The 27,960-nt window shown below is 48.6% G+C and overlaps 1 protein-coding gene across 1 annotated transcript in view; it reads right to left on the reverse strand.

Moving 5' to 3' along the window:
• spel1 (DNA mismatch repair protein spel1) overlaps window positions 1–27,960 on the reverse strand; it is an 82,309-nt gene that overhangs the window by 6,785 nt on the left and 47,564 nt on the right. The window contains exons 13-19 of the mRNA XM_089572229.1: window positions 26,664–26,800; window positions 23,828–23,947; window positions 20,149–20,263; window positions 17,698–17,753; window positions 16,795–16,884; window positions 13,762–13,933; window positions 3,887–4,015 (exon numbers count right to left, since the gene is read on the reverse strand). Coding sequence (XP_089428355.1) covers window positions 3,887–4,015; window positions 13,762–13,933; window positions 16,795–16,884; window positions 17,698–17,753; window positions 20,149–20,263; window positions 23,828–23,947; window positions 26,664–26,800 — 819 coding nt within the window. The remainder of the gene's footprint in view (window positions 1–3,886; window positions 4,016–13,761; window positions 13,934–16,794; window positions 16,885–17,697; window positions 17,754–20,148; window positions 20,264–23,827; window positions 23,948–26,663; window positions 26,801–27,960) is intronic.

Genomic DNA, 27,960 nt, shown 5'->3' on the forward strand with positions numbered 1-27,960 from the left:
CACCGAAGACCAAGGACGTGTTTCTATGGAAAGATATCTCTTACAAGAGCTATCTTTGAAAGACTCTACACCCAACGATGACAATCTCTAAATCTCCTTCCAACTACAGACATTTCTGAAGCCTGCCCACCTGTGTGTATGCGGGGTGTGGTCTGTGTATGCTTGTGGCGCAGGACACAAGTAGGTGCAAGTGCGATGCTCAGATCTGTATGTATGTGCTAGATATCTGCTACCCACGCCACATGTGTTGTATCCAGTGCACTGGTGTACACAAATAATGGGAGGACGTTCGGCTCTAGCGACTCCTAAAATGTCTTCAAGCTGAATGCCTCTCCTTATTCACATTATATGTGGATGAAAACTTTTTTCTTCCATTTTTGCTATCCCCAAATTATGCCACTCATCACACATGGGTCCATGTACTACGGTACCGAGGGAAAAAAATGTCCCACTATCAAATCAATTTTCCCAGCAGTAAATGTCTTTGCTGCCAAAAAAACAGCATTGCCAGAAACAGCAGAGTACAGTCCACGACCGAAAATTCGGACGCCTGATTTTTCGGACATGCTTGATTATTCAGACTTTTTCGTGGCACCGCGACATGGCCCATGGAGCCAATGTGTAAGAGCGCTTGAAATTTCGGACGCACCGCAACTGACCACTCGATTTTTCGGACCTCGTTCGCCTCGCCGCCAGTATCCAAGCCGCCATATAATGTGTACAGTGGAACCTCATTCATTCAGACTGCAGGAGATATCGAAAACTTGATCAAACAAAACGAAATTCAAGCTTAAAGGGAGCCTCTTGCGACGCTGAAATTCTGCGCGAGTCGGCACATTGCGCTCGCGTGTTTTCGAATTCGTACTGTCCTTGAATGTCTTCCGCCGCACGAACTTGAACCGTAGCCTGAGTTCACGGAACTCATCTGTGCCGAGTCTTTTAGTCCCGAACACGGAACGCAAATACGGTCGCGGAGCGCTTGATCGCGGAGGCGGCGCACGCCGCGCCGCCGGATCTTATCGCGGCCGCGATCTGCTCCGGCGCTGCGCCGTTCGCGGAGGCCACGCGCGCGCACCGGAGCTTCCAAGTGCCGTCTATGGATGGCGCCGTGATCATTATCATCAACATTTTTCTATGTCGCGATTTTCCGCTGTTCACATCGGCATGAGTATCGCCAGCTCCAGTCTTTCGTGGCGTGTTAGCATGCGTGTTAGCGCGTTCGCCGTGATAGTGGCTTTCGCGTGCTGCCGCCGAGCTTCACAGTTTTAGCGCGATGGGCAAGCACCTTAAGCTACACGGCTGGGAGTTAGCTCTGGAACGCGGTCGGTAAGCGTGCGGCGGGCGGGAAATTCGACGTCGCCGAGACGTGCGTCCGATGATGGTGCAACCAAAAGAGAAACACAAGCTGCAAAAAGCACGCTTTCCGAGTTAAGCCGTGCGAGTTTCCTGAACTGGAAGAAGAGCTGCTCCTCTATGTGATGGAATTTCGGAACAACGGCTACGCGTTGACAGCGGACGTGCTGCGCGGCTTCTTTTGGCATGAGCGTGCACCAGAGCGCAGCACCAGCTCAGGAGTCTAAATACTTCGCGAGTAACGACTGAACGTAGAATAAATGTCGCTCATTCCCTGGTTGGTGTGTTTTTACTTAAAAAAAAATTTTTTTTCGCATATCGCGTGTATGGGCAGCACCCCGAAAATTGGCCCTCGAATCTGGAAAAAAAAAAGTGCGGCCCTTATACGCGTTTATACGGTATTTCGCGCGGCGAAATATAGTCATGAGGAGCTTTAGAATGTGTGCAATACAATTGGCCGCTTTCTCTGGCATAGTGGAAATAAGTTCGCGATTTTTTCGGTGAAATTTGATTTTCCGGACCGCCCGATTTTTCGGGCGTTTTCGCGGTCCCTAGAGAGTCCGAAAAATCGGTCGTCGACTGTAATTGATTTTTATAAAGAACAAAAATTTTATGGAACTGCTCTCGGGGTAACTTAAAGCACCTTTAATTTGCTGTCATGTATGTGCTTTTCTTAACACTTCACTCACAGAGTCCGATCTAGACAAGGGCAGAGATAACAACTTGAGCAAAGTTAAAAGCAATTCACACTCAACTGTTCAATCCTCTCTCTCTTTGTGTATATAGGAATCATAATCTTAGTACAACACTGATGAACAAAGCCAGACTGCCAGGCAATTTACATTCAAGCCTTTTTAGCAACGCTCAAAGCAGTCTGAGAGTCACTCCCAACTGTAATGCACTGCCATATTTTTAGTGCCTTTCAGACTCGCCTCATCAGCCCCAAGACTGCCATCCCATTCTCTTAGCAAGGAGAGCGTGGTCCGCAAATAAAGTTCAATTAACAACAGATTAAGAAGAGAGAAAATGTCCGATTATTGTATCGTGTGCGAAAATCTGAGCCTAAGAAGAAAAACTTGGCTAAAGACTTCCCTTGCATTGCCAGGCCTTCTTTTTACATAAACAGAATAAATGAGCTTGCACATGGAGCAACGGCCCTCTCGTTTGGTAGGTATGTTTTCACCACAAGAGACGACATGCTACCTCAACAGACAGCCAAAACTCTGGTCTCTTGTATCTTCCCAACCTTTCACTCAGTTCTGCCCTCTTTAATATATGACATTCATGTTAATGCTTCCAGGTGCCAGGCACATAATTGTGTACAATGCGCAGCAGCAGCTTTTGCTGGGAGAGCACTACAGTTAGCAGTGATTTCTTTATTTAAGATAAATTTACCGCTCTTCAAATTGGCAAGTGGGGCACCTCTTCTTACTCGCTACAACATGCAGTAAATAATAATTCTCACAAAAGTCAGCATGATAGCACGTCCTTTGGTATACTTCCGTAGATGGGTTTTGTCAACCATGATATATGACCAGGGTTGCCACCATTATGGGCAGCAGTGGATTTTCCGTCAACCAGCCTGCCTGGCTGCCCATGCCTATGACCATCACCCACCACTCGATTAGGTCATGGCTGGACAAGAGGGCGCCTAACTTGACGATGTAAAGCGCACAGAACTGTCCTGCACAGTAGACTCGCACCCTTACTAGTAGATACAACTACTGCGACATAATCACCGTGACGTTATTGCTTGCGCCTCTGCCTGTGGAGCGCACGAGCGCAGACTTCTTTTTTTGCTGCATCCTTGTTCCTAGCTCGGCATTTAGGCGCGATCACCTTTGCGAGAATGAGAGAAAGTAACAAAGGCAGCGATTAAGCTCTCCGCAAAAACTAGACTACGCTGTGAGAGACGGGGTGCTGGCACCGCTGTACGAGATGGTGTGGCGCAGATCGGCTCCGAGGCTTTCCTTGCTTTCATGCACTCTTAGTGCGGTAGTACTACTGGGTGCATATTCCTCCTTTTTGAAGTCTGCTTTGTGGCAGGTGGCACACCTGCTGAAGGGAGCACCTGTGTGATGGCCTTCAAGGTCAATGCCTCCAGGGTATTTGTGGTAAAGGCCTTTAGGTCAAATGCCTTTAGCGCATAAGAACATAATAGTGTGGTTCTACTCTGTTATCGCTGTTCTGAACAAGAAATTGCGTTCTTCTTGCATAATTTTGACATTAGTAAGGTGTCTAGATTTCCAGACCAGCTCCTCTTCTTCTCTCCTCCTCAGTCAACAGATGCCCACCTCTCAAGAATTTCAGAGGAGAACCCTGATTGTGACATACGTCACCCCCAACCCAAAGAAAAAAACTGCTGGTGTTTTGCACTGAAATCACGAATGACTTCCTCGGAACCAGTACAGACTACATTATTCATGTGAAAAACAGAAAGTTCCTGGCGAGAAATGGCGAGCGGCACCTGACAAGGGCAACGCATTGTAGACCACCACTGACACACAACCCCCACTGTCAGAGATCCACTTGCCCTTTGGTCGCATGGTGGGTCGCACGTAGGGTTTGCCACTGGCCGACACAGCCACCACTGCAAAGCTGACCAGGACGTCCAGGTGAGAGATGACCTCCGAGAGCTGCTGCAGGGGCTCCCAGTAGCCAGCTGCACGGAAGGCAAAGCAGCAATGAGGCAAGGAGCCGGCCCATTCCAAGGAGGCCGCAAGCAAGGCTTCTTGATGTACAACACTTACTGCCTTGTTCACTGATCCACATTTCATTCCCTGAGCGATCAAAACACACAGGCTTTGTGCACTCACACAACAGCTTAAAACAAAGCCTTGTAGCTACTCACTATTTGTTTTTTTGAGGCTTCCAAGGTATTATCATGAAGTACACAACTTTATATTCGTTGCAGTGAAAAGTACCGCAATACTGGATGACCATGCGAAATGTACACGGTCGCTATGCTCCATTTCATATATAGCAGGTACTGCTGCGGAGGATGCGGAAGTAGTGCATTCGCGAAACCATATTAACGTAAAAGCTCGCATATAATATGAGGTTTTTTTTTCAGGATTTCAGCAGGTCAAATTTCCACCTCGCATTATATGCGGATGCAAACAATTTTCGGCCAAAATCCACAATTCCGGTTTCGTTATTATCAAGCGCCATTACCACCACGCTTCGAGTGAAAGGAGGTGCTATATAGCAGTAATGTAGGTCGGTAGTTTTGATTTCGACACCAGGTCACTACGCTGACCTGGCCTCGCGACGCCTATGACGATCACGCCTCCCATGGTATTGGGACCGCGAAAGCTGTCCTTGGCTGTTTTAACAGGAATGTAATCGTAGCTACCGAAAGCATCTCCACTGCGTCAAGTGCTGCTACATGGTCTGGATGAGGTAGGGAGAGCCTGCACTGCTGGACATGGGCAAGCATTCCTGAGGAGCTCACCGGTTGTAATTTCAAGAAATGCGGGATATCAAATGCGCTCGACAGTGCTGAAGACATCTTTTAGTGAAAAATACATGTCTGATGAGAGTTTTTCGGAAGACAGTACGCCCGATGACGAAAGTGAAGTGAACTGAACTGATACACCGACTACAGACATTTTTGAAGCGTGCATGCCTGAGCGCCCGTGCATAACAACATCTGAAATTCCAAACATTGTACACAATACACACGGCGTGGGTAGAGTCAGTTCGTTTATATCTGGCAGTCTGTGCAGCAGTCGTTTTGATCATAGAATAAAAATGAGTTTTTAGATTAGCTGACATAGTCTAAAATTTTGTAATATGTCAAAATGATTGCATGCTTCAAGGTGTGATTGAGGTTTCAACCTAGATGTTGAGATTTGAGAGCTACTGCGCCCTTTCCTTTTCTCAAAAACCTTTGCTTTCTTCAAAACACACGCTTTCGCATTCCTCCCCCTAAGAAGACTTAAGTGCCATCAGGATTTTTCTGAATTTCAGCTATATCAAACTATTTTATGATTCTTGACCTGTTCTCGTGTTCTTTTTGACCTGTTCACGTTTACGTTTATAGGGTTTAAGGTCCCGAAGTTACCCAGGCTATGAAGGACGCCATAGTGAAGGGCTCCGGATAATTTCGACCACGTGGAGTTCTTTAACGTGCACTGACATCGCACAGCACATTGGTCTCTAGCATTTCACCTCCATCAAAATGCGACCGCAGTGGTCGGGATCGAATCCTGGTCTTTCGGGTTAGCAGCCGAGCACCGTAACAACTCGGCCACCACGGCAGCTCTTTCGACCTGTTCTTTAAACCTGTTTTGTCATGATAGCACTTCCCAACATGTCTTCAAAATGAAAGTATTATCTTTTCTTTTCTAGGGATCACAACTAAGAAAGGTTTGGTTTATGGTTTATGGGGTTTAACGTCCCAAAGCGACTAAGGCTATGAGAGACGCCGTAGTGGAGGGCTCCGGAAATTTCAACCACCTGGGGTTCTTTAGCGTGCGCTGACATCGCACAGTACACAGGCCTCTAGAATTTCTCCTCCAAAGAAATTCAACCGCCGCAGCCGGGATCGAACCCGCGTCTTTCGGGTCAGCAGCCGAGCACCATAACCACTGAGCCACCGCGGCGGCCACAACTAAGAATGGTTTTAACAGTTGTGATTAACTACAGCAAGGTAACTGTGCCAGTTCATATCTAATTTCTTATACACTTGCAGCTTGAGGCTCTAATGGTATAAGGTTGAATACTGAATCATACTGACAACTGCTATAATGCACGACAAACGCCCAAAATAAGCAATGATTTTTGAAGCATTTGTAAAAACCTTGAAAATATGAAATCCTGCCAGTAGATATTTTAGCCCACTTTAACGAGACTGCACTGACAACGTTTAAATTGTCAGGAGAGAGTGCAACAAATAGCATCATCATTACATATGTGATACCAGCTGCCATCACACATATAACCACCTCAACCATAAGTTGTCTGTGTAATCCCTTTCCCAGTTCCCCCTGTTCATGCATTTATCTGGGTGGCACAATCGACCACTTGATATGCCAGAAAGATTACAGTAACAGCTTTTGCACACAAAGATACAGTTGAATCCCGCCACAACGAAATCGGCGGGGCGGACGAAAAATTTCGCTGTCGCGGAATTTCGTTGTCGAGAAATTACAGACGAGTCGGCTGATCCCGGGCTGGCGTTGCATAAGTCTCCTCGCCCAACGCCGCCTCTCCTCCTCCTCTTCTCTTCTCGCCCAACGCCGCCTCTCCTCCTCCTCTTCTCCGTTCCTTCTTTCACCACCTCTTCTACTTGCCTCCTCCCCCACATCGTTTCGAGAGCCGTCGGGCCTCATCGCATCTGTACCGCTGCGTGCTACTATAGAGGCTCCACGGCGCTCTCGCGGGCTTGCTGCCGCCGGCGGCGACATCCTAGGAATTCAGCAGAGCAGAGACGCGACGAGACCACGCTAAACGGTGCACACACAAAGGAAGAAATGGTGACGCGGAGTGGGCTTCTTCCTGCACTCTCGCGTTTTCCTTTTTTTTTTCTTCTTCTCCGACAGGACACGAAGCTCCGCCCACCGATGGCTCCGCCCACCGGTCTACACAGACTGCCTGAAACGCGCTCGGTGCCTAGCAGACGACGCGGCCGGAAACGCTAGCAGATGGCGTGCGCTGGCGCATTTTACACGCGCTTTCGAGGAGCCCCTCTTCGCTTGGAGGCCGCGAACGCTTACCAGCCAACACCGCTAGCAAGTGATCATGACGCGCTTTCGTGCTTGACAGGAAACCGCGAGCACCATGACAGCGGGCTACATCAATCGAAGAAGCCCAGCAAAGAGCCAATGAGCGGGGCGTGACGTCACTTCAAAAATCACGTGGGCATCTGGAGAAAAAAAAAAAAAAAGCACACGAGGGCGTGCGCGAGGAGGATGTGCGATTGAGTGCGCGTACCCCCCCCCCCCCCCCCCCCCCCCCCCCAACAGTCTGCGATGCAAAAAAATTAACGGCGACGGCGGGAACGGGAAAGTCGCTCTTCAGCACTCAACTTATGAAGAAAGACAAGACGGAGGGGCCACTCACCCGCGAAAATTCGCAAAAAAAATTCGTAGAAGCGAACACGTGCTCGCAAAGTACTTCGTTTTTGAGGAAATTTTAATACATTAAGTCCTATGGGGGTTTCACGGGGAATGCAAATTACTTCGTTGTGGCGAAAATTTCGTTGAAGCGGCGTTCGTTGTACCGGGATTCAACTGTAGTGCATTTGCATCATATTGTTACGGTGCATAGTTGCTAGGCGAAGACGACGTTGTTTTGGGACGTTCGGCAGAGAACGACGACGAGGACGTGGCAGTTTGTGCTGGAGTGATTTAGCTCGGTGTGCCTTCTGACTGTGGCCTGTCCCGTCTGCCGCTGGGCTAACCCCCCGTAATATTTGGTGGAGGTGCTGGGGTCTCTTCATCGCCATCCTGGTCACGGAGCTTCGGCGTCCTGGGCCTGCCGTGGACGTCGGCCGTGAGTACCTGGTCAGTGCCGCCCGGCCGCGCCCCAGCCCGCCCGACCTGAACCGACCTCGACGCTCACCCCAGCCCCGTCCCCCGCCCGGACCACATGTCGCGTGTCGGCCACATTTCCCGTTACTGCCGCAGCCGTTGGTTTTCACCACCTCACCTTCGTTCCACTTACGATCGTTGTGCAGACTACGGACCTAGTTCCAATTATGATCGCCGTGCCGGCTTCGAACCACGCCAGACGTCTTCCCGTGCTGAGTCTCCGCACGCTTTCGACACTTCGACCCCGCGAAGGTCCAGCCGCTCGCCTTCCCCTCAGATCCGCCGCTCCCGTTCTCCGCAATTTCGACGCCCGTCCACTCCACCCTTACCTGGCTCTCACTCGGAAAACTAACCAATGCAGCTCCCGGAGGTGATGCTGCATTGATGACCCGGCCCGAAAATCCTCTCCTGACCCTCGCTCCTTGCCGCAACCTTCTCAATATCTGCGTGGACGGTACACCAGTTACCGCTCTTATTGACACTGGCGCCCAAATTTCTGTCCTGAGCTCCTCGTTTCACCGTCGTCTGAAGAACGTTGTGACACCTGCCGTTTCCTCAGCCGTTCGCGTCGCCGACGGAAGTGCCACTGCCGTTGTTGGACTGTGCACTGCGTGTGTTTCCATTGCTGGTCGTACAACCCCTGTCGCATTCACTGTCCTTGACCATTGGCCCCACGATGTGATCCTCGGCATCGACTTTTTAACGACGCACGCAGCTCTAATTGATTGCGCCACTGGCCTTCTTTGTTTGGACTTGCCGCTCTGCTCCGAAAGCGCCAATACCAAGCCGCCTCGCTTACGTGCCGCTGAATTTACTCGCTTGCCGCGTGACGCTGCAGTCTATGTCCCTATGTCCCCGTTTCCCGCCGTTCCTGATGGTGTCTACGTCACGTACCCAATCAAGGACGTTGTCCTCCAGCGTAACGTCATCCTTCCACACACAGTCCTGACCGTCACCGGCAACCGCACCTACCTTCCGATTCTGAACTTCAGTCTCTCCCCCCAAGTTTTACCCTGCGGCATCGCACTCGCTGAACTGGTTCCATTGGCCGAATGTACAGTTTCTGCTCTAACAGCTGAGCCTAACGCTGGTCTCCATGCCCTTCCCCGCTCGGCCGCTTCACGCCCGGACCCTACTTTTGTGATGATCGCGGCGGATTTGCCACCTGACCACGCTAACGCCCTCTGCGCCCTTTTAGCTTCCTACAGTGATGTCTTCGATCTTGGCCAAACTTCTGTCGTGACCCATCACATCAATACGGGCGATGCCAGCCCTATACACAGAAGGCCCTATCGTGTCTCTCTTCCTGAGCGCCATGTCATCCAAACAGAGGAGGACAAGATGCTGGCAAACAACATTATCGAGCCTTCTAGCAGCCCTTGGGCATCCCCTGTGGTGTTGGTCAAAAAGAAAGATGGCAGCTGGCGCTTCTGTGTCGACTATCGTCATCTTAATCAAGTAACGAAGAAAGACGTCTATCCTCTTCCGAGAATTGATGACGCCCTCGACTGTTTACATGGTGCCAGCTACTTTTCTTCTATTGATCTCCGTTCAGGCTACTGGCAAATCGCTGTTGACGAACGGGATCATGAGAAGACTGCCTTTATCACCCCCGATGGCCTATACCAATTCAAAGTTATGCCTTTCGGCCTCTGCAACGCTCCTGCCACCTTCGAGCGCATGATGGATTCGCTTCTGCGTGGCTTCAAATGGACAACGTGCTTGTGCTACCTAGATGACGTTGTCGTTTTCTCCTCAACGTTCGAAAGCCACATACGCCGTCTTGCTGCTATCCTTGCGGTCTTCCGTCGCGCTGGTCTCCAACTGAACTCCAAGAAGTGCACCTTTGGCCAGTGCCAAATTAAGGTCCTCGGCCACTTGGTTTATGCGTCTGGTGTAAAGCCCGACCCTGACAAAGTTCGTGCCGTTCGTGAGTTCCCCACTCCCCGTTCCTCGAGCGATGTGCGCAGTTTCCTCGGGCTCTGCTCGTATTTTCGCCAGTTTATCCCGAACTTCGCCGACACGGCCCGTCCCCTTACCACTCTCCTGAAGAAGGATGTCCCTTTCTCCTGGGGCCTTGACCAAGCTCGCTCCTTCACGGCACTTGTTGCGGCCCTCACGGCTCCACCTGTGTTGGCCCATTTCGACCCATCTGCGCCTACGGAACTTCGCACAGACGCCAGTGGCCATGGTATTGGCGCCATTCTTGCGCAGCGCCAACACGAGCACTTTTGTGTGATTGCTTACGCCAGCCGCCTGCTCTCTCCTTCCGAACGTAACTACTCCATTACGGAGCGGGAGTGCCTTGCTCTTGTTTGGGCGTTAACAAAATTCCGCCCTTATTTGTTTGGAAGGCCCTTCTGCGTAGTTACAGATCACCATGCTTTGTGTTGGCTGTCCTCCCTTAAAGACCCTACAGGCCGTCTGGGTCGCTGGGCCTTGCGTTTGCAAGAATACACATTTAGTGTTGTCTACAAGTCCGGCCAGCTGCACCAAGACGCTGACTGTCTGTCCCGCCATCCTGTCGATCCCCCTGATTCCCACACCAGTGATACCGACGACTGTGTACTGTCCGTATCAGACTTTCTAAACATTGGTGACGAGCAGCGCCGTGATCCATCTCTGCGCCTCATAGTCGACCGCCTCCGCAGCGACCCTTCCGATCCTGCTCTACGAATGTTCGTGCTGCATCACGATATTTTTTACCGGCGTAATATGCACCCAGATGGCGCCGACCTCTTGCTTGTCGTCCCGACCCATCTCCGCTCCACAGTACTTGCCCAACTTCATGACGCTCCTACTGCAGGGCACCTAGGCGTCTCACGCACGTACGACAGCGTGCGCAGGCGGTTCTTCTGGCCTGGCCTTTACCGCTCTGTCCGCGGTTATGTTGCTGCTTGTGATCAATGCCAGCGCCGGAAAACGCCCCCACTTCCACCCAGTGGCCAGCTTCAGCCCATCGACATCCCGACTGACCCATTTTTCCGTGTTGGTCTCGACCTGCTTGGTCCTTTCCCCCCATCAACATCCGGGAACAAGTGGATTGCCGTTGCGACCGATTACACTACCCGGTACGCTATCACGGGCGCTATCCCTACCAGCTGTGCCTCCGATGTCGCCGACTTTCTTCTCCATGACGTCGTCCTACTTCATGGCGCTCCTCGTCAACTGCTTACGGATCGCGGCCCCTGCTTTCTTTCTAAAGTGGTCCACGACCTTCTGCGCCCCTGCTCTACCTGCCACAAGTTCACGACGGCCTACCATCCTCAGACCAACGGCCTTACTGAGCGGCTTAACCGCGCTCTGACGGACATGCTGTCTATGTATGTCTCAGAACACCATCGTGACTGGGACGTCAGTTTACCTTTCGTGACGTTTGCCTACAATTCCACACGCCATGATACCACCGGCTACTCCCCCTTCTACCTGCTCTTTGGCCGCGACCCGTTGCTACCTTCGACAGCCTCCTGCCTCACGACCCTTGTACCAGCAGTTACGCTTGTGATGCCATTGCCCGAGCTGACGCCGCCCGCCAAATCGCTCGAGATTGCCTCGACGCTTCACAACTCGCTCAAAAACGACGGTACGACCTTCATCACCGTGACGCCCATTACCCTCCCGACTCCCTCGTACTCCTCCGGCTCCCTGCGCGTCGTGTGGGCCTGTGTGAGAAGTTTCTGCCTCGTTACGTGGGTCCTTACCGCGTCTTGCGGCAACTGAGCAATGTGATCTACGAGATCGTGCCCCTGCAACCCCACACTCCTCGTGCGGCCCCCTCCACACAGCTCGTACACGTCGCCCGTCTTAACTCTTTCGCTACCGCGCCATAGGCGATCGTTCGCATATGATCGATTCAAATCGCCGGCGCAAAAAAGCTAATTTTGGAGCGTTGTGGACGTGCTCCGCCATCTAGTTAGCGAGCTCAACAACTGCTCTTTCGATTGCATCCTTGGTTTCAGTGTTTTGACATGAGGGGGAGCCGTGAAAAATAAAACTTTGAACGGCCGCAGCACCGTCAGCCGGAGAAAATGGCGTCCGCGTCGCCGCGCGCTCCTCGGAAGCGAAAGCTGACACCGAGCACGTCGGCCGGTTTCGGTTTCGTTTTTTGCGACGAAAGCAGCGGTTATTAGTTGGGCAACAATGTACAAACGTTGGATTTCGGTTTCGGCAGCAAGACTTCGCCTCGGGAGCCTGGAACGTCAGCGCGTACTTGCATGTAAGTTCTGTTTTCGTTCGCTGTGTGTTTTCTGCGGTGCTTACGGTTTGTAATTGATGACAGTGGTTTATTTTTGTGCTTCAGGGTCTTGACAACGTATGGCGAAGACAGTTTGCCAAATGCTCAAGGTAGCGTCGCGTTTTTCAACCAAGACGACAGCTAGGTGTCCATATCGGCACATCGCTGCGGAGCGGCGCTCGGAGATTCGCTCGAGTTCTCGACTTTTTTTTGATGCTCTTCACGGCGGAAATGATGAAGATCGTGTGCGGAAACACTAATAAGTATGCATGGATGAAGATTTTCAGCAAATTCGGCGTGACGGCTCATGGGAAGACGTGCATCTGTTGGAGATTCTGATGTTCATTGGAATCATCATATACATTGGAATTGTTGACCTGCCACGACTGTATCTCTACTGAAATACCAGAATAATCTATTCTGGCCCTCTGCCATCAAAAATCTTTTCTCAAAATTGGTTTTTCGCTTTTTTGTTTTTGTTTTTTTGCACGTAACGGACCCGGATGATTCAGTGGCGGCAGCTTCTATTGGCAACACTTGAAAAGTGTCCTGGCTTTTGAACCACATCGATAAAACTTATTTCATCGATCCTGATGTTTTAGAGCGTGCCTAAAATGCCAAATTTTATCAGCTGGCTTTCAGGGAGCAGCTCATTCAAGAAATCTTCGGGTATGATGAGGGAAAAGAAGTCCACGCCCCCAATCCTCTCATAGAATCCATTCAACACCAACCGAAAAGAATGAAAAAAAGAAGAAACTACAAGCTCGGCTATCAGAGAACAAGGGAGGAACAAAGATAAAACCTTATGTGAAGCACTTGTCAGTCTACCTCTACTTCACATCTTCACCTCTGACTGCTCTTCACAGTGGCACCACAGTCATGACCCCTGACTTGACAAGCCATGGAAAGTGCAGTAAATTTTTCTCATAGGTGAAACTGTGAATAATGACAGCTATAAACATGTGCAACAGTTTGTATATTCCAGTTTTCCTCTAATCAAGTTCGGGCTTAGTGCAGCCGGTAATTTCTGTTTTTGCTATTTACTTTTTTTGTGTTTTTAGCAAATTTCACAAATAAATGTTCATTTACTTTTGCACACACAACTCTGGTGTTTGTTTCATTCAGAAGTGTAACTAATAAGCTACAATTTCATGCATTGCAATATGTGCTGGGTGTATTAGTTCTTGAGAAAAAAAATTTTCTTTCAATACGCTCCAAATCGTGCATTTTTCCGCGGTAGCGAAAGAGTTAAGCCCTACCATCCAAACCCACCACCTTAGGACGCCCAGGGACTGTGCTTCCTTCCGCCCGGCGGAGGATGGGGGGGGGGGGAGGTTACGGTGCATAGTTGCTAGGCGAAGACGACGTTGTTTTGGGACGTTCGGCAGAGAATGACGACGAGGACGTGGCAGTTTGTGCTCGAGTGATTTAGTTCGGTGTGCCTTCTGACTGTGGCCTGTCCCGTCTGCCGCTGGGCTAACCCCCCGTAATAATATGAGATCAGTTACTGCAATAAAGGTCGAAGAGAAAGTGAAACAGAGATGAGAATAGAACATGACTGAAATCAGACACACAATGTTAAATGCACTGAAGCGCTGACAAATAGTGGAAGCAGATCACATGGACAGGTGTACCCACCAGCAATCTCGACGATCATCTTTGTGATGCCTTCCTGGGCGCGGTCGTAGGCAGCCCGGGCCTCCAGGAAGCGGCCATTGGTTGCTGCGAGTCCCCCGTTGCGGAAACGCACGCCGTTCTGCTTGGTGTCAATGGTCGTGTAGCCCTTGCGTGACCGAAGCGCCGGCTCCTCCTGCACTCAGCACCAAAAACTTCACGCATGCTGAAAGTCTGAACGTTATGCGAATGAATACGATATTAGTTTCCTCTTAAGCAGGGAAGCTGGTCTTAGAAAAAAAAAAATTTGTTAATAAAGTCACAATAATGGAATCTTCAAGAAATATGTATTTTTGCATGCTGATTCCAAATATGTATTTTAATTTTATGTAAAACAAGTCCTTGTGCACTTATGCTATATGTTATTTAACTTTTTGCCAAGAGCCTTCAAAAAATTCTGCTGCAGGAAACTAGCTAGGACACATGCCACTGGCTTGTCTTGACATCAGACTATGCAATAAGGGAAAAATTATTGTACTCCCCATCATAGAAGTTGAGTTACAGGGCTTTGAATTTGCCAGTTCACAAACAGGAAGAAACTGATAATTTCAAAATCCTATAACTCACCTTCTATAACAGGCAGGATGATAATTTTACCCTTATTGCATAGCTTGATGTCAAGAGAAACCAATGGCATGCAATCTAACAAGTTCCCTGCAGCAAAGTTTCTTTCAAACTCTCAGCAAAAGTTACCTAACATATTGCATAAGTGTACAAGGACTTGTTGTACATAAATTTAAATTACATATTTGGAATCAGCACGTAAAAATGCATGTTCCCTGAAGATTTCATGGTTGTGACTTCAATAATAAAAAATTTATTCCTGAGACCCTCTTCTCCCCTAAAAACATATAGTATATTGCTAACGCTCATTACACGAGGCATACTTCTGGCATAAATGTGCATTTTCAACAGTAGAGGGTTGCAGAAGGAACAGTTTTTTCAATTGGAACAAGTTGTTTAGGCACGTCCGCTTCCAAGCACCTTCCATAGACAGTGAAAGCTGCTCCAAGCACAGAGCAAAAAACTGCACAGTGAGCAGTGTGCGAGGCAGCTGTCCTGTGACTGAACCAATGGTAGAGTGACACAGTTAGAGAGGCTCTGCCCCTATGCCTTCCTTTTCGTTGCCAAGAAAGGTTGCTGCCGAGCGAATCTATCGTGACGAACAACTAGCCAACAAACAACAGACATTCCAGCAGTGCTCTTGAAATGTGCACTTCTTGTCTGCCACTAATCCTCTCTTTGGTCTGTCTACCTAAAGGAAGAAGTGGGCTTGGGCAGGGCATGTAACGCAAAGGCAAGATAACCGCTAGTCCTTAAGAGCAACGGAGCGGATACCAAGAGAAGGCAAGCGTAGCAGGGGGCGGCAGAAAGTTAGGTGGGCGGATGAGAGAAAGAAGTTTGCGGGGATATGGTGGCCGCAGCTGGCAAAGGACAGGGTTACCGTATTTACCCAATTCCAACGCGCACCTTTTTTCGGGGAAAATACGTCTCAAAATCGCATGTGCGTTGGATTCGAGTGCAAACCGAAACTGCCCCATAGCTGCCCATCGTCATCGCCATTATACGATGTGGGAGCTCACTAACTGCTGGAAACATGGGAGCACGTTTGCTCGTCGTTTTCTGCGTCGCAGGAGCCGTTTTCAACCGGTGTGGCGCTTGTCATTGGTCGCGTGCTCAGCGACCACGGACCGCGTTCACGACGACGGTATCCCGTGCACTGCCGCGGGCGGACGCCTCATCACTGCCGTTGCACGATCAAGATACGCGGATCGAAGAATATGTTGATGAAACAACGGTTGTCGGAAACGCGTCATTTCGGCGGTAAAGTTCCAAAAACGATGAGACTCCTTTCTGTTTTGCGGCCGACTCTCTGACAGAGATTACATCGTCCGCAGGCGGGGCACGCCGCGCCGCTGACGAGGTCGTGCATCATGCCGATCTCACAGATAACAGCGCTCCCGCGCCCGTTTTTACAGTCGAAGATCTTTATCTTTCGCTCAGACGCACTGACGAAGTCATGGATGCTCCGCAAGAAGCATCGCCGTTGCCGCAGTTACGCCTAGCAGCAGACGAACCTCCCGTAACCGGAGCTCTCCGCTTGCGCTTGGGGCGTCTTCCTTTATACTGATGCTTTATCAGGAAATTGCGTGAGCGAAAATCTCGTTTCTCAGTCACATCCATAGCGGAGATAGGAGAAAAACCCGGGCAGAAGCGTTGGTTCACGTCTCGGTGGCGGCAGAACGAAGAAAGAGCGTCTGCGCCCGACCGTGCGGTGGAATGCTCGTAGCCAATGGAACGGCTCCGATCGTACCACGTGATTTGAAGGGCCAGTCGCGACGCTCGACTCGGGCGGGAAACGATCTTTTTTTTTCGTATTTTTATCAAGAATGCGCCGCTGCCGAAGTGGCTTCTCGTAGACGATGAATAGGCCTACTTCCCCGCGAATATTCAAGAGCGGGCGACGCCGTGGAGCGAAATGCCGCGTTCCCGAAATTCGGTCAAATTCGCACTTTCGCGAGCCACCGCGAGTGCTTTAATAGTATTTTTTACTAACTTCCCATTGATTATCGGCTTTGATTTTTTTACACATAAAAGAAGAGGCTTGGGGGAATACAAAACGCAAGAAAATACAAAATCGACTTTATCGAAAAAAATCGCGGTTTTTTCACCCGCATCTCCCCTTAAAATATAAAAACGGTTGCAAATTATTTTCATTCGTGGAAGTCACATGCACGTTAGAAGCGGGGCTTGTAGTTTTTTTTTTTTTTCATTACCAATATCGGGCGCGCGTTAGAATCAGGGCTTGAAAATTTTTTTTTTTTTTTGGTGCCGTAAATTGGGTGCGCGTTGGAATCGAGGGTGCGTTGGAATTGGGTAAATACGGTAATTGGAGAGAGATGGGAGAGGCCTTTGCCCTGCAGTGGGTGTAGTCAGGCTGATGATGATGATGACCTGTCATTAGAGGGGAGCCAGAAACCACTGAACATCTCTGACCTTGCGTGTCACCCGGAAGTAGTAGCCCATTTCCTTGTTGGACTCCAGCTTGAGAGTCTTGCCAGCTTCCAGGCCGAGGTCTTTCGCAGCCTGCAGAAAATTTGTAGAAGGGCCCCTTAGTTTAACATGTCCACTAGAGCAACAGAATGCGGCATAAAGAGAATGGCCAATGGAAACTACGGCCACTTGCCCAGTGAGCCAATCCTTGAAATCGCAACTCGAGGGAAATGACGTGAAAAGAATGTGGATTGAGGGTAACGCATAAACACTGAGCGCTGAAGCACAGACAATGGTTAAAACACCATATGGCATGCTTCCAGGTCAAAATTACAGTACTTTAGTCCCACCATGTATTCATTACATGACACACCTTCCGTATGCAAAAATTAACAAAAAATCTAGGGTGCGCTGCATGTATCTTGCAAGGCAATACTACGTTAGCAAACATGTATGTTTTGACAAAATAAAGGCTGCATTCGTTTTTCAGGTGCATCCATTAATGCGACCAAATATGGAATGAGCGCAATTTCTTGCGACGTAGTGATGTGTTGGTCAAATGTTTTAGGGGAATCCCCCAAGGTGGAGTAGATTGGTAATAAGGGAGTAATTACTCATTGACGTCCACCCGAGCGCAGCCATACAGCTACAAAGGAAAGCTATACAGCTTTCCTTTCCATGTTCTCAATTAAGGTGGCAGTCTGCTCATCACAAGGAAAAACACAAGGAAAAAAATCCAAACACAAACACAAGGAAAAACACAAAAACACAAGGAAAAAATCCAGTGCACTACCAGGTACAAATGCAGTTGATGGCACTGAGAGCTATGTCATTAGTCTGCGCAAGCTGGTACGCTTCTCTCTGTGACATCACGCTGAAGCTGAGTGCTGAAGCTTGGCCACTCACCTGTTTGAGGTAGCCCTCGCATTCACTCTTCACAGTTTCCAACTCTTCGTGCAGCGCTGCAAATGATCACACTGAAGTCAGCCACCAGCACCCACTGCACTACTCTTTGTTCAACAAGTAAATTATTGCAAGGTCAAACCAGTCAATTCAGAAGTGGTGAGAGACAAACGAGAATGCTTGCGGTCAGCTCAGTGGAAACAGAATCATATACCACCATCACAGAGAGAGACTGCAGCAATGTCAGTGTCCCACCAGGATTTGTAAACACTTCGGACCTTATTTAATGAAGTCCTCAAGAACCAAGAAGGCAGCAATTTCTGAAATCTTTAAGGGGGATGTGGGGATCAGATCGCAAAAATCGCAAAAAAAGTCTATTTTTGAAAAGTACAGTGGAACCTCGATTATACGTCCCCCGGTCATGCGACGACCCGCATTTTACAACGAATTTGTGCGGTCCCGGCAAAACCCCCATAGAGACAATGCATTAAAAACCTCGGTTATACGACGCAAATTTTAGAAGGACCCCGCTTCGTACGACGGCTGGCTCGTACCGTCCGTCAAAAAAGGCCGTCAGCAAACGCAGGCCGGGATGTACCGTATTTTCGCGATTCTAAGCACCCCCCCTATTTTCGGAAAAAAATTTCTGAAAAAAAAAAAAAAAAACTGCATGCGAATCTAAGCACCCCCGTTTTTGCGCGGAAGAGAGCGTTGCCGAGGCCGCCAAGTGCACTTGCTCTCTTTTTCGTCGAGCCTGTGCAGTCGGAGTCCCAAGGAGGCGCGGCCTGCGTGTTGTCGTTGCGACTGAGAGAAGGATGAAAAGGAAAGCGCACGGGCCCGCCTACTGGCGTGAGCCAAGCCACCACCGCTGCCGAGGAGAGTTAAAAGATCAGAGGAAAGATAAAGAGAAAAGATAAGACGCGCGTCCCAGCAACAGATGCGTCTGCAGGAGCCGACGCTGATGAAAAAACAGATAAGCGGGCGAGGCCGCGCTCGCCCAAGCGAGTACAGCGGCGTCCACGGCGCTTTTTGTAATGGAAGTAATGGATGCTTGTGCCCCACGATAAAACTTCCGAAGTGGACAACAATGCAGAGGTTTGCGCTCCCATTCCTAGTTACGCGGACGTGTTGCAGAGCGTCGACAACATCCGGCGCTTTGCTTGCGCGCGCGACGATGTTGGCGACCTACTGCCAGACGTGGCAGCCCTTGAAAGAAAGTTGATGCGCCGAGGTTGGGCAAAGGTGCAAAAAAAAAAAATTACCGATTTTTTTAAACGGTAATAAAGATTTTTTTGCAAATCTGTTTCAAACAAATGCTGGGTTTTGTCTTTTTTAATCTGATTGGCGTACTTGCCGCGGGCTTGAAGCCGGTCAACAGTTTTCGGCGCAAGGCCGAGCGCCACTGGCCGCATTCTTTGATTTTCGATTATACGACACCCGGATTATACGACGGTTTCGCGCGGTCCCCTGAACGTCGTATAATCGAGGTTCCACTGTACACTTTTTGGCATCTCTAACAAAGTTTCTATGTTGTTCTGAAATATTTCACCCCAAAATAAAATTTAAGCGCTCCAAATAAATATATTTGTCGGCATGTACACATAGACAGTGTGTGCTAGCTTAGAACTTTCAGGCTTGTTTTCTCTAAAGTCTGTTTTGAGCTTAATGCCTTGCTCGTGGAAAGCGTAGCACAGCAATGGGTGCATGGATTTTTACCCCGTTTATTTTGTTGTGGTCACTGAAATGTGGTCTGCGTCGAGACAGTCTCAGATTTACCATTTAGGCTCGCATATTTTTATCACACGGTAATTAGAGCGTGATACATTCTAAACATAAAGAGAAGGTGCATACTGCGTTCTTTAAAAAAAAAGAGCAGAGAAATTAGAAAAAAAATTAAGAGAGTCTTGATTTACGCCACGCTTCTTAGTAAATGTTAAAAGCATTTACACACCTGTAGCCTGTTTTTTTGTCGTGCTAGGGTTTCCACAAGCAAGCAACCTGGGGACAACATATATAAACAATGATAAAAGGAAACCTACTGAAGCTGTCATTATGAAACTTTATATCTCATTGTTTAATGCTGTTTTAAGCGAGTCTGCCAAATTTCACCACTCTAAGTCGAAAAATAGAAAAGTTGCCTTCGATCCCCTCATCCCCCCTTAATCTCAGAAATTGTTGCGGATTGTTGTGCATCTACCATCTTTACCAGCTAGCAGCACTACACCCAGAAGGATGCACTAGTATTAGTTCAGGAAGAGGATTTCAGGAACATGATCTGCTCCTGAATGGCTGTGGCGGTGGTGCTCACTGCCAGGTACGGAACCAAGCATTACGAGCATTCGAAAGAGCACAAGCCTGGCTGCTGGAAGTCAAGGTTCTGACCACTGTATTAGCCGAACTACTTCCACTAGAAGACCTTTCCAGTTCAAAGGGGAACACAGAGCAAGGAGTCACCCCGCAGGTCGTCGTCAAACTCTGGCTTGACCAGGAAGTCCCCCTGCTCTATGGCCTCAAAGTCCAGCGTGCTCTCCACCATCTCCTGGTACTTGCTGAAGTCCCCCTCCAGCCCCTGGAACGAGAATGAGTGAAAGAGTCACATCGGCAGGCCTCCCGCTAACTATATTCGTTATTGCAATTGACAACAAAAAAAAAAGGTACCTGCTTTTGCATTCCACATTAAAAACGCCAAAAACACAAAAAAATGTCCCTGAAAATGCTGCAGTTTGACATCGAACAGAAGAAATCTAATTTATTCACCTTAAAGGCTCATGTACTAATTTTACTACCATGTTTTCTTTCAGATGATGCGCTCGCCATTAAAACACATGGCTAACCATGTGGTATACGCCTGCGACCATGAAATAATTTATAACTGAATTTCTTCTTGATGCTTTTTTCGGTTTCGGCTGCGACGAGTAGTTGGTGTTTAGGCCATGTGAGGCATAAAAAAGTGAAATATAATTGCTGATTGTAGTTTTAATTCACTATAACACTTAAGCCAGTCTACTTCGAGAGCTGGAATTACAGTAAATGACGTATCAGCAGTTACATTGCAGTTTTTTTTCATGTCCAAATCACCTACTACGTCACAGCCATAGTTCGGCTGATGAACACAAAACCACAACAGCGTCAGGAAGAATTAAATTATAAATGATTTAGCGGTCATAGGCAATTACCACGGAGTGATCCATGTATACCAACGTCTTCTAACGCATCATTTGAAAGACGAAAGCATGCAAGCAAAAGTTTGGTGTCTATACAACTTCAAACCAAGAGAAAATAATATTAATCGAACATAAAATCTACATATAAATCACACTATTAAATGTTTACACATGAAAGCTTAGCACATATGAAGCACACTGTGGTGGAGGGCTCTAGGCTACTTTATATACTTCTTTCTGTAAAGGGTTGCACTTTTTCTTTAGATTTTTGACAAGGTACGGTCCTTACACGAAAGCGGCATTTTTCCATGCAGTTTCTCCAACTACAGTCGAAATTTGATACAACAAACCTTAATTTTAAAAATTCGTTCACACATTTTTTTCCTTTCCCAATCTCTGCCCCATTGAAAGCCAAGTGTGTTCTTTTGCAATTTAATGCAGTAATTTTATACTGCACTTTTTGACTTAATCATGGTGCATCACATCCACAGACCATGAGTATCCTTGACAAGGATCTGAAAATGAAAATTTTAGCCGAGACAGGCCATGATTTGCACGTGACCTTTTATGCACAAATGTTGCCGGTAGGCTTCAGTTAGCAGAGCAGAACAGGAGCAGTGTAAGGTTCCTCTACTTTTAAAGGTAGCAACTGCACAAATGCCGTGAACCCTTGGGGAGGAGTGTAAAGGAGCAGAAGCATGATAGGGTGGTTAGCCTATCGTGGGGCACAGTGGCTAGTTTTGATAGTCAGCACATCCTGTGACAGACGAGTTAGCGCCATGAGCCCTTTTTGCGTGCGCATTCCGCCCAAGAGTCCAGGGTGCACATGCAGTTGTCGCTGCCTTTCAAAAAAACAGAGGAGCCGTACAACACAACAAGCTCTGTGCCATCTGTCACATACGTATCAAACCTGTGGTGGGTGCACTCCACCACCACGCCACCGTGTAGTGCAGTGAAGCCTGCTGCCTGTCACTGGCACGAGCACTGCTTGGTGCTGGGGGTTCAATATACAGTGGAACCTCGATTATACGACGTTCAGGGGACCGCGCGAAACCGTCGTATAATCCGGGTGTTGTATAATCGAAAATCAAAGAATGCGGCCAGTGGCGCTCGGCCTTTCGCCGAAAACTGTTCACCGGCTTCAAGCCCGCGGCAAGTACGCCAATCAGATTAAAAAAGACAAAACCCAGCATTTGTTTGAAACAGATTTGCAAAAACATCTTTATTACCGTTTAAAAAAAATCGGTAATTTTTTTTTTTTTGCACCTTTGCCCAACCTCGGCGCATCAACTTTCTTTCAAGGGCTGCCACGTCCGGCAGTAGGTCGCCAACATCGTCGCGCGCAAGCAAAGCGCCGGATGTTGTCGACGCTCTGCAACACGTCCGCGTAACTAGGAATGGGAGCGCAAACCTCTGCATCGTTGTCCACTTCCTCTTCGTCTGAAGTTTTATCGTGGGGCACAAGCATCCATTACTTGCCATTACAAAAAGCGCCGTGGACGCCGCTGTCCTCGCTTGGGCGAGCGCGGCCTCGCCCGCTTATCTGTTTTTTCATCAGCGTCGGCTCCTGCGGACGCATCTGTTGCTGCCACGCGCGTCTTATCTTTTCTCTTTATCTTTCCTCTGATCTTTTAACTCTCCTCGGCAGCAGTGGTGGCTTGGCTCACGCCAGTAGGGGGGCCCGTGCGCTTTCCTTTTCATCCTTCTCTCAGTCGCAACAACAACACGCAGGCCGCGCCTCCTTGGGACTCCGATTGCACAGGCTCGACGAAAAAGAGAGCAAGTGCACTTGGCGGCCTCGGCAACGCTCTCTTCCGCGCAAAAACGGGGGTGCTTAGATTCGCATGCAGTTTTTTTTTTTTTTTAGAAATTTTTTCCCGAAAATAGGGGGGGGTGCTTAGAATCGTGAAAATACGGTACATCCCGGCCTGCGTTTGCTGACGACCTTTTTTGACGGACGGTACGAGCCAGCCGTCGTACGAAGCGGGGTCCTTCTAAAATTTGCGTCGTATAACCAAGGTTTTTAATGCATTGTCTCTATGGTGGTGTTGCCGGGGACCGCACAAATTCGTCGTAAAATGCGGGTCGTCGCATGACCGGGGGACGTATAATCGAGGTTCCACTGTAACCATTTTTTTTTTCTGCTCAACTATATTTGGCCAGAAAAGCCTACAATGCTCGTTCAGGCTTTTTTCCCCCTCAATATGTCGCCAAATACTCTCTTTTAATTTTTTAATGTAGTGTTTCGTCAATGAACATTTGTCCTCTGGGTCCGGTAAGCTACATTCAAGATAGCTGTCATTCTTGCCCGCCAGGCAGCAAGCTCGATGTTCGCAACGGGTGATACGGGCGTGGCAGCTGCAGAGCGGAAAAATTTTCAGCTGTTCCACGCGATGTCGTGGTGCAGCTGTTTGCAAAGTGCGGGATTTTGCTGCACAATGAAGTTAGAACAAGGTGCTATGGAATTGCAGCAGCGATCATGATGGCAACGCTAGTGAGGATGACGGCATAAGTGTAGACGAGTAGTCCAGTGACTAATACATTTTAGTTTTGGAATGTGCCCACGGCAAGCCTGCACACGGCAACCGATAGCGGCTGACGATAAGCGGCAGCGGCAGGATAATGCTATCACGTTCTACTATTAAAAGGCCAAGCTTAAGCGACCTCCAAGTTTTTTTGTTTTTTTCCTGATATGTGATATGGGTGGGGTGGGGTCGACTTGCATTCAGTATGTGCTTTAAACATGCTAAGTTCTCTCTCTCTATCCCAGTTCTCTTATCATCCTTCTACAATGCACAATAGCCAAATGAACAAAAGTGAAGAGGGGGAGGGGAGCAGCAGTTAAATATGCACAACCCTTTGATAAAACTATGCACTACTTCTTCCCCGCCATATCACATCAATGTTAAACCAGATATCTCTTGCAGCTGACATAAAACAGTTGCATGGGGCAAGAGAAAGGTGCCTGCCTCGAGGGGAGTTGCGAAGAGGGAGGTGAGCAGCGTGGACTGGCGTGACTCAGCTGCCTTTGTCAGTGCCTCCCGAAGCTTGGGCAGCGTCTGCAGGCACTGGTACATCTTGTACAGTTCCTGCAAAGGAAGGGAGGAAACAGGAGACCTCAATATTGAGAAAACAGAATGAAAAAAAAAAAAGACTTGCAGGACGGTTACCACCGAGTAACATGAGATTCAGAGACACCTCCTTGCGGTGGTAAATTTAGTGGTTATCTTTTATTTGTAATTATTTGTCTTCTCGAGCACAGTGCTTGTTAGGTCACTGTGGCATCATGCCTGGCGTGACCTCATGTGACATATCAGTGTTGGCACATTGCACGACATCATGTGTGATGTCACTGCACACTGACCAATCGGTGTGGTGCATTGTTACGCCGCCAATGTCACAGAACAGAAAAACATGCATTTAACAGCTCTTGCTGTAAAAATACTACAGATCCCCATGAAAAGGCGCAACGTCTGAGAGCAGACAGCCACAGTGGCATGCAGAATGCAAAGCAAAATGATGGTCAGATGTGAAGACCATCGCAGGGCAAGCAGGTGCTTTGCTTTCCTGGCGGAGGGCAGCCCTCTTCCATTTGGGCTAGGACCCGTGTTCCCATGCTCTTCAGCCCTGGCAGTGTTCTGGCACCTTCTAAAAGAAATACCAAACAACTCCCAATGCCCTTGCCCTTTAAATAAGCAAGCTGCAAAGAGCATGGGGTCATGTTCCTTCAAAAACATTCCACACTCAAGCAATCGAATGCTTGCAGAGGGCTTACTATATAAAATACAGGTGACATTGGCACACACAGTGTCCTGCCTTACTTTCACAGGAAAATGAGGACACAAAAAGCCTTAATGTAGCAAGGAAGTGAGAAAGCAACTGGCCATGTGTCAGTGTTGATGTTTGAGGAAACCTATTGGCCCAGCCTTCATGAGAGGCCACAGTTTCAATATTTTGCTCTTTGCGTCTGGCATTCCGTATACAGTCGAACCTCGATGTAACAAACCTCAATGTAACGAAATTCGCGATGTAACGCATTTTTTTCATTTCCCAATCACTTCCCCATTGAAAACCATGTATTTTTTTTTCGCGATTTAACGAAGTAATTTTGCTCCGCACTTTCGATGTAACGAAGTCCTTGCGCATCGCATGCATGTGCCAGGAGCTACCTTGACAATCGAATGAGAGCTAAAAGTTTAGCCGAGACGAATTGCAATTTGTATTTGCCCTTTTACGCGCCAATTTTGCCGGCAGTGTGGGAATCTGCGAGAACGTACCGCCGCGCCATCTGTCGTGCGCATACAAAGCCCGCGGCATGGAAGTTTCAAGACGCGCCGCGCCATGACGCCACTGGCGAGCTGTAGACTCTGAACGTGAAAGCGCAAACCGGAATTTTCTTGCAGCGTCCGTTCGTTTTTTTTTTTTTTGCGTGCGATGTCCTCATAGACAACAACAAAAAAAAGTCTTCAGTGTTGACAAACTCGTGGAGCTAGTGTGGTCGTACATTTAAAACGGGTGAGCGGCGAAAAAAAAAAAAACGTGCCCTGGCAGCTTGCATGCCTGGCAGAGGAGGCGAGTGGCGAAGGGGGTAGAGGGGAGGCGTGGCGTGGGAGGCGCGCGCGGTGCATTCTGGGTGGGCGGCTTCGGCGCGCTCTCGTCGCGGCCCGCGCGAAATGCAGCCGGCTGCATTCCGCGCCGGGCGCCGTCAGAGCGCGCCGGTAGCCGCCGAACACGCTGGCGATCGGGCGCCGCTGTTTCGCGGACGTGATGTCGCCATGCCGCGCGCGCACGCGCGCTCGCACTACGTCGGAGTATAACCGCGCCGCGAGCACAATCCCACCGCGCCGGCGTGAGCGATGCGAACATTTTTCTTTATTTTTCTCTGATGCGTCCCCGGCTGCAAATATTCAATGCTGATGATGATGATACCAGTAGCGACATCTTGTGGAGGCTTCAGTACTAGGCGCTGCGCTCGTTCTTTTGCTATGCGCACACGGAGAAAAATGATGCCGTCGCGGTGTTTGCTATCACTCATTATGCTCATGATGTAGAAAAAAAGATCCGGTGCCCTTGTTAGCGATACTATTACTCGATTTTCTTGCGTATTTCCTCAATAAGTGATTTACAAGTTCCCATCAACAAGCAGTGTTCCTGAAACAGTTATACTTTATTTTGACAGCTGAAACATGGGAACCTCGACGTAACGAAATTCGCGATGTAACGAAATTTTCGACTGCAAGTAGGACTTCGTTATATCGAGGTTCAACTGTATTAGGTATTTGCTATGCCGAACAAGACATGTAGATAATGAAATAAAGTCTGGCATTAAAGTTCATTACTCAATGGAACCTCTGCCCACTAAATTTCAAAACGTTTCTTCCGGTAGTGATGCAAATACCAGCAGGTGCATGCAAAGCTTGACAGAAGTGTACTGGAATTATGAGCTATTCCAGGGGTTCTCAAATTGGGTCCCATAGAACTCGAGTTCCTTGCAGGGCTTTTCAGGTTCCCCATACCCCTGAGTCCATGCATACCTCAATCCTTCCTTACCTGCTTTATATTTAGGCTATTCATACTGTAGTTGCTAACAGGATATTGTTCAGTTATAAAGCCAGTCATTCACAATTGATTCTGGACATATTCTGAGAAGCCGTACATCTGCATGGTCCTTTTAGCACGCATGATAGACAGCGCGGGATGGAAGCCAAGATGTGCAGGGTACCCTGGCACTTCTCGAAAGCCTTTAAATAGATTGAGAACCCCTGGACTAATTAAAGGTTGCCTAGCTAAAGACATGCTACAAACCTGCAGAGAGACGCGCTGCCGATGCAGTCTGCGTGAGAGCCTCAGCAAGTCAGGGAACTGGCGTAGCAGCTGGTCGTGCAAGCCCTGCCGCAGCTCCCAGTCATCCACCAGCAGGGACACCAACTCCAGTCGCTCCTCTGGGATGAAAACGACAGCGATCCGCAGGGTATTAGGAGCAAGGAAGTCCACAGACTCAGATCCCAGCAATCGCAATGGCAAACATGCTTGCGGCAGAGCCAGAGGCAGCCATGTGTCAAATGCCTCTCCCTAAGCCACCAGTCATAAAAGTGGGGCTCTGTTCTGCCATCATCAAGTCATGCTCATATCATGACGTCCTCAACATGCGAGAAGGTGACAGCTGACTTCAAAGCTCCTCTGTAGTCCAATCGGTGTCCTGCTTCGATTGGTGTGACATCATCATGCTGCGCACCCACTGAGCACACAATATCCTGTAGATGTCTAGAAACATCTATAAAAGTCATAAATATCTTGGGCTACAAAAGACATCTACAAGACGGTGTTTGACACTCGTCTAATAGACATCTTAGCCAAGACGCCTGGAAGATTTCTTTGGAGGGATATTTGCGTCTTCAGCTACACAAGGCGTTTAGAAGTTGGCTTAGCAAGTTGTCTCCAAGACATCCCCGGGAGACATTTTTGTGGCCGCGTACACATGATGCAATTGGCTTCGGCGCTTCGACTAGGTCACAACTCGGATGAACGAGTAGCCGACTGTCGCGCCATATTCCCGTGAATCGAAAAAAAAAAGCCGAAACGGAACTAGCAACAATTATAAGAATCCGAGAGAAAAGCTTAAAATTAAAGCCTGCACAATATTATATGTATCATATATATATATATATATATATATATATATATATATATATATATATATATATATATATATATATATATATATACAGCAAACTAAAATTAACATTTTCAGCCATAGCGCTGCGCACGCACTTCTAAAATTAAGGGCTATGAAATTAAAGGCAGGTTTTAATTCTATGGCGGCGAAAAGCCGGCGCCCACGCGTACGTGCACGCGCGTGTGCTGTTGTTGTTGTTGCGACTGAAGGAAGAAGGAAAAGAAATTGCACGGGCCTGCTACTGGCTCTGTTGCTGAGCCACCTCTGCTGCCTCGTGCGGACAGAAGAGAAAATAGAGAAAGAAGGAAGAAAAAGAAGAGCGAGAGAGAAAGACGCGCGTCGCAACAGCCGTCGTCCGCCACCGAAGCGGCAGGTGCAATGACGGCCTACAAGAGATAAAATTCCTGTGGCAGGCTAGCCCCCGCC

Source organism: Amblyomma mixtum, chromosome 2 (assembly GCF_055824585.1).
Source record: "Amblyomma mixtum isolate Tamu chromosome 2, ASM5582458v1, whole genome shotgun sequence".
NCBI classification, from domain to species: domain Eukaryota; kingdom Metazoa; phylum Arthropoda; class Arachnida; order Ixodida; family Ixodidae; genus Amblyomma; species Amblyomma mixtum.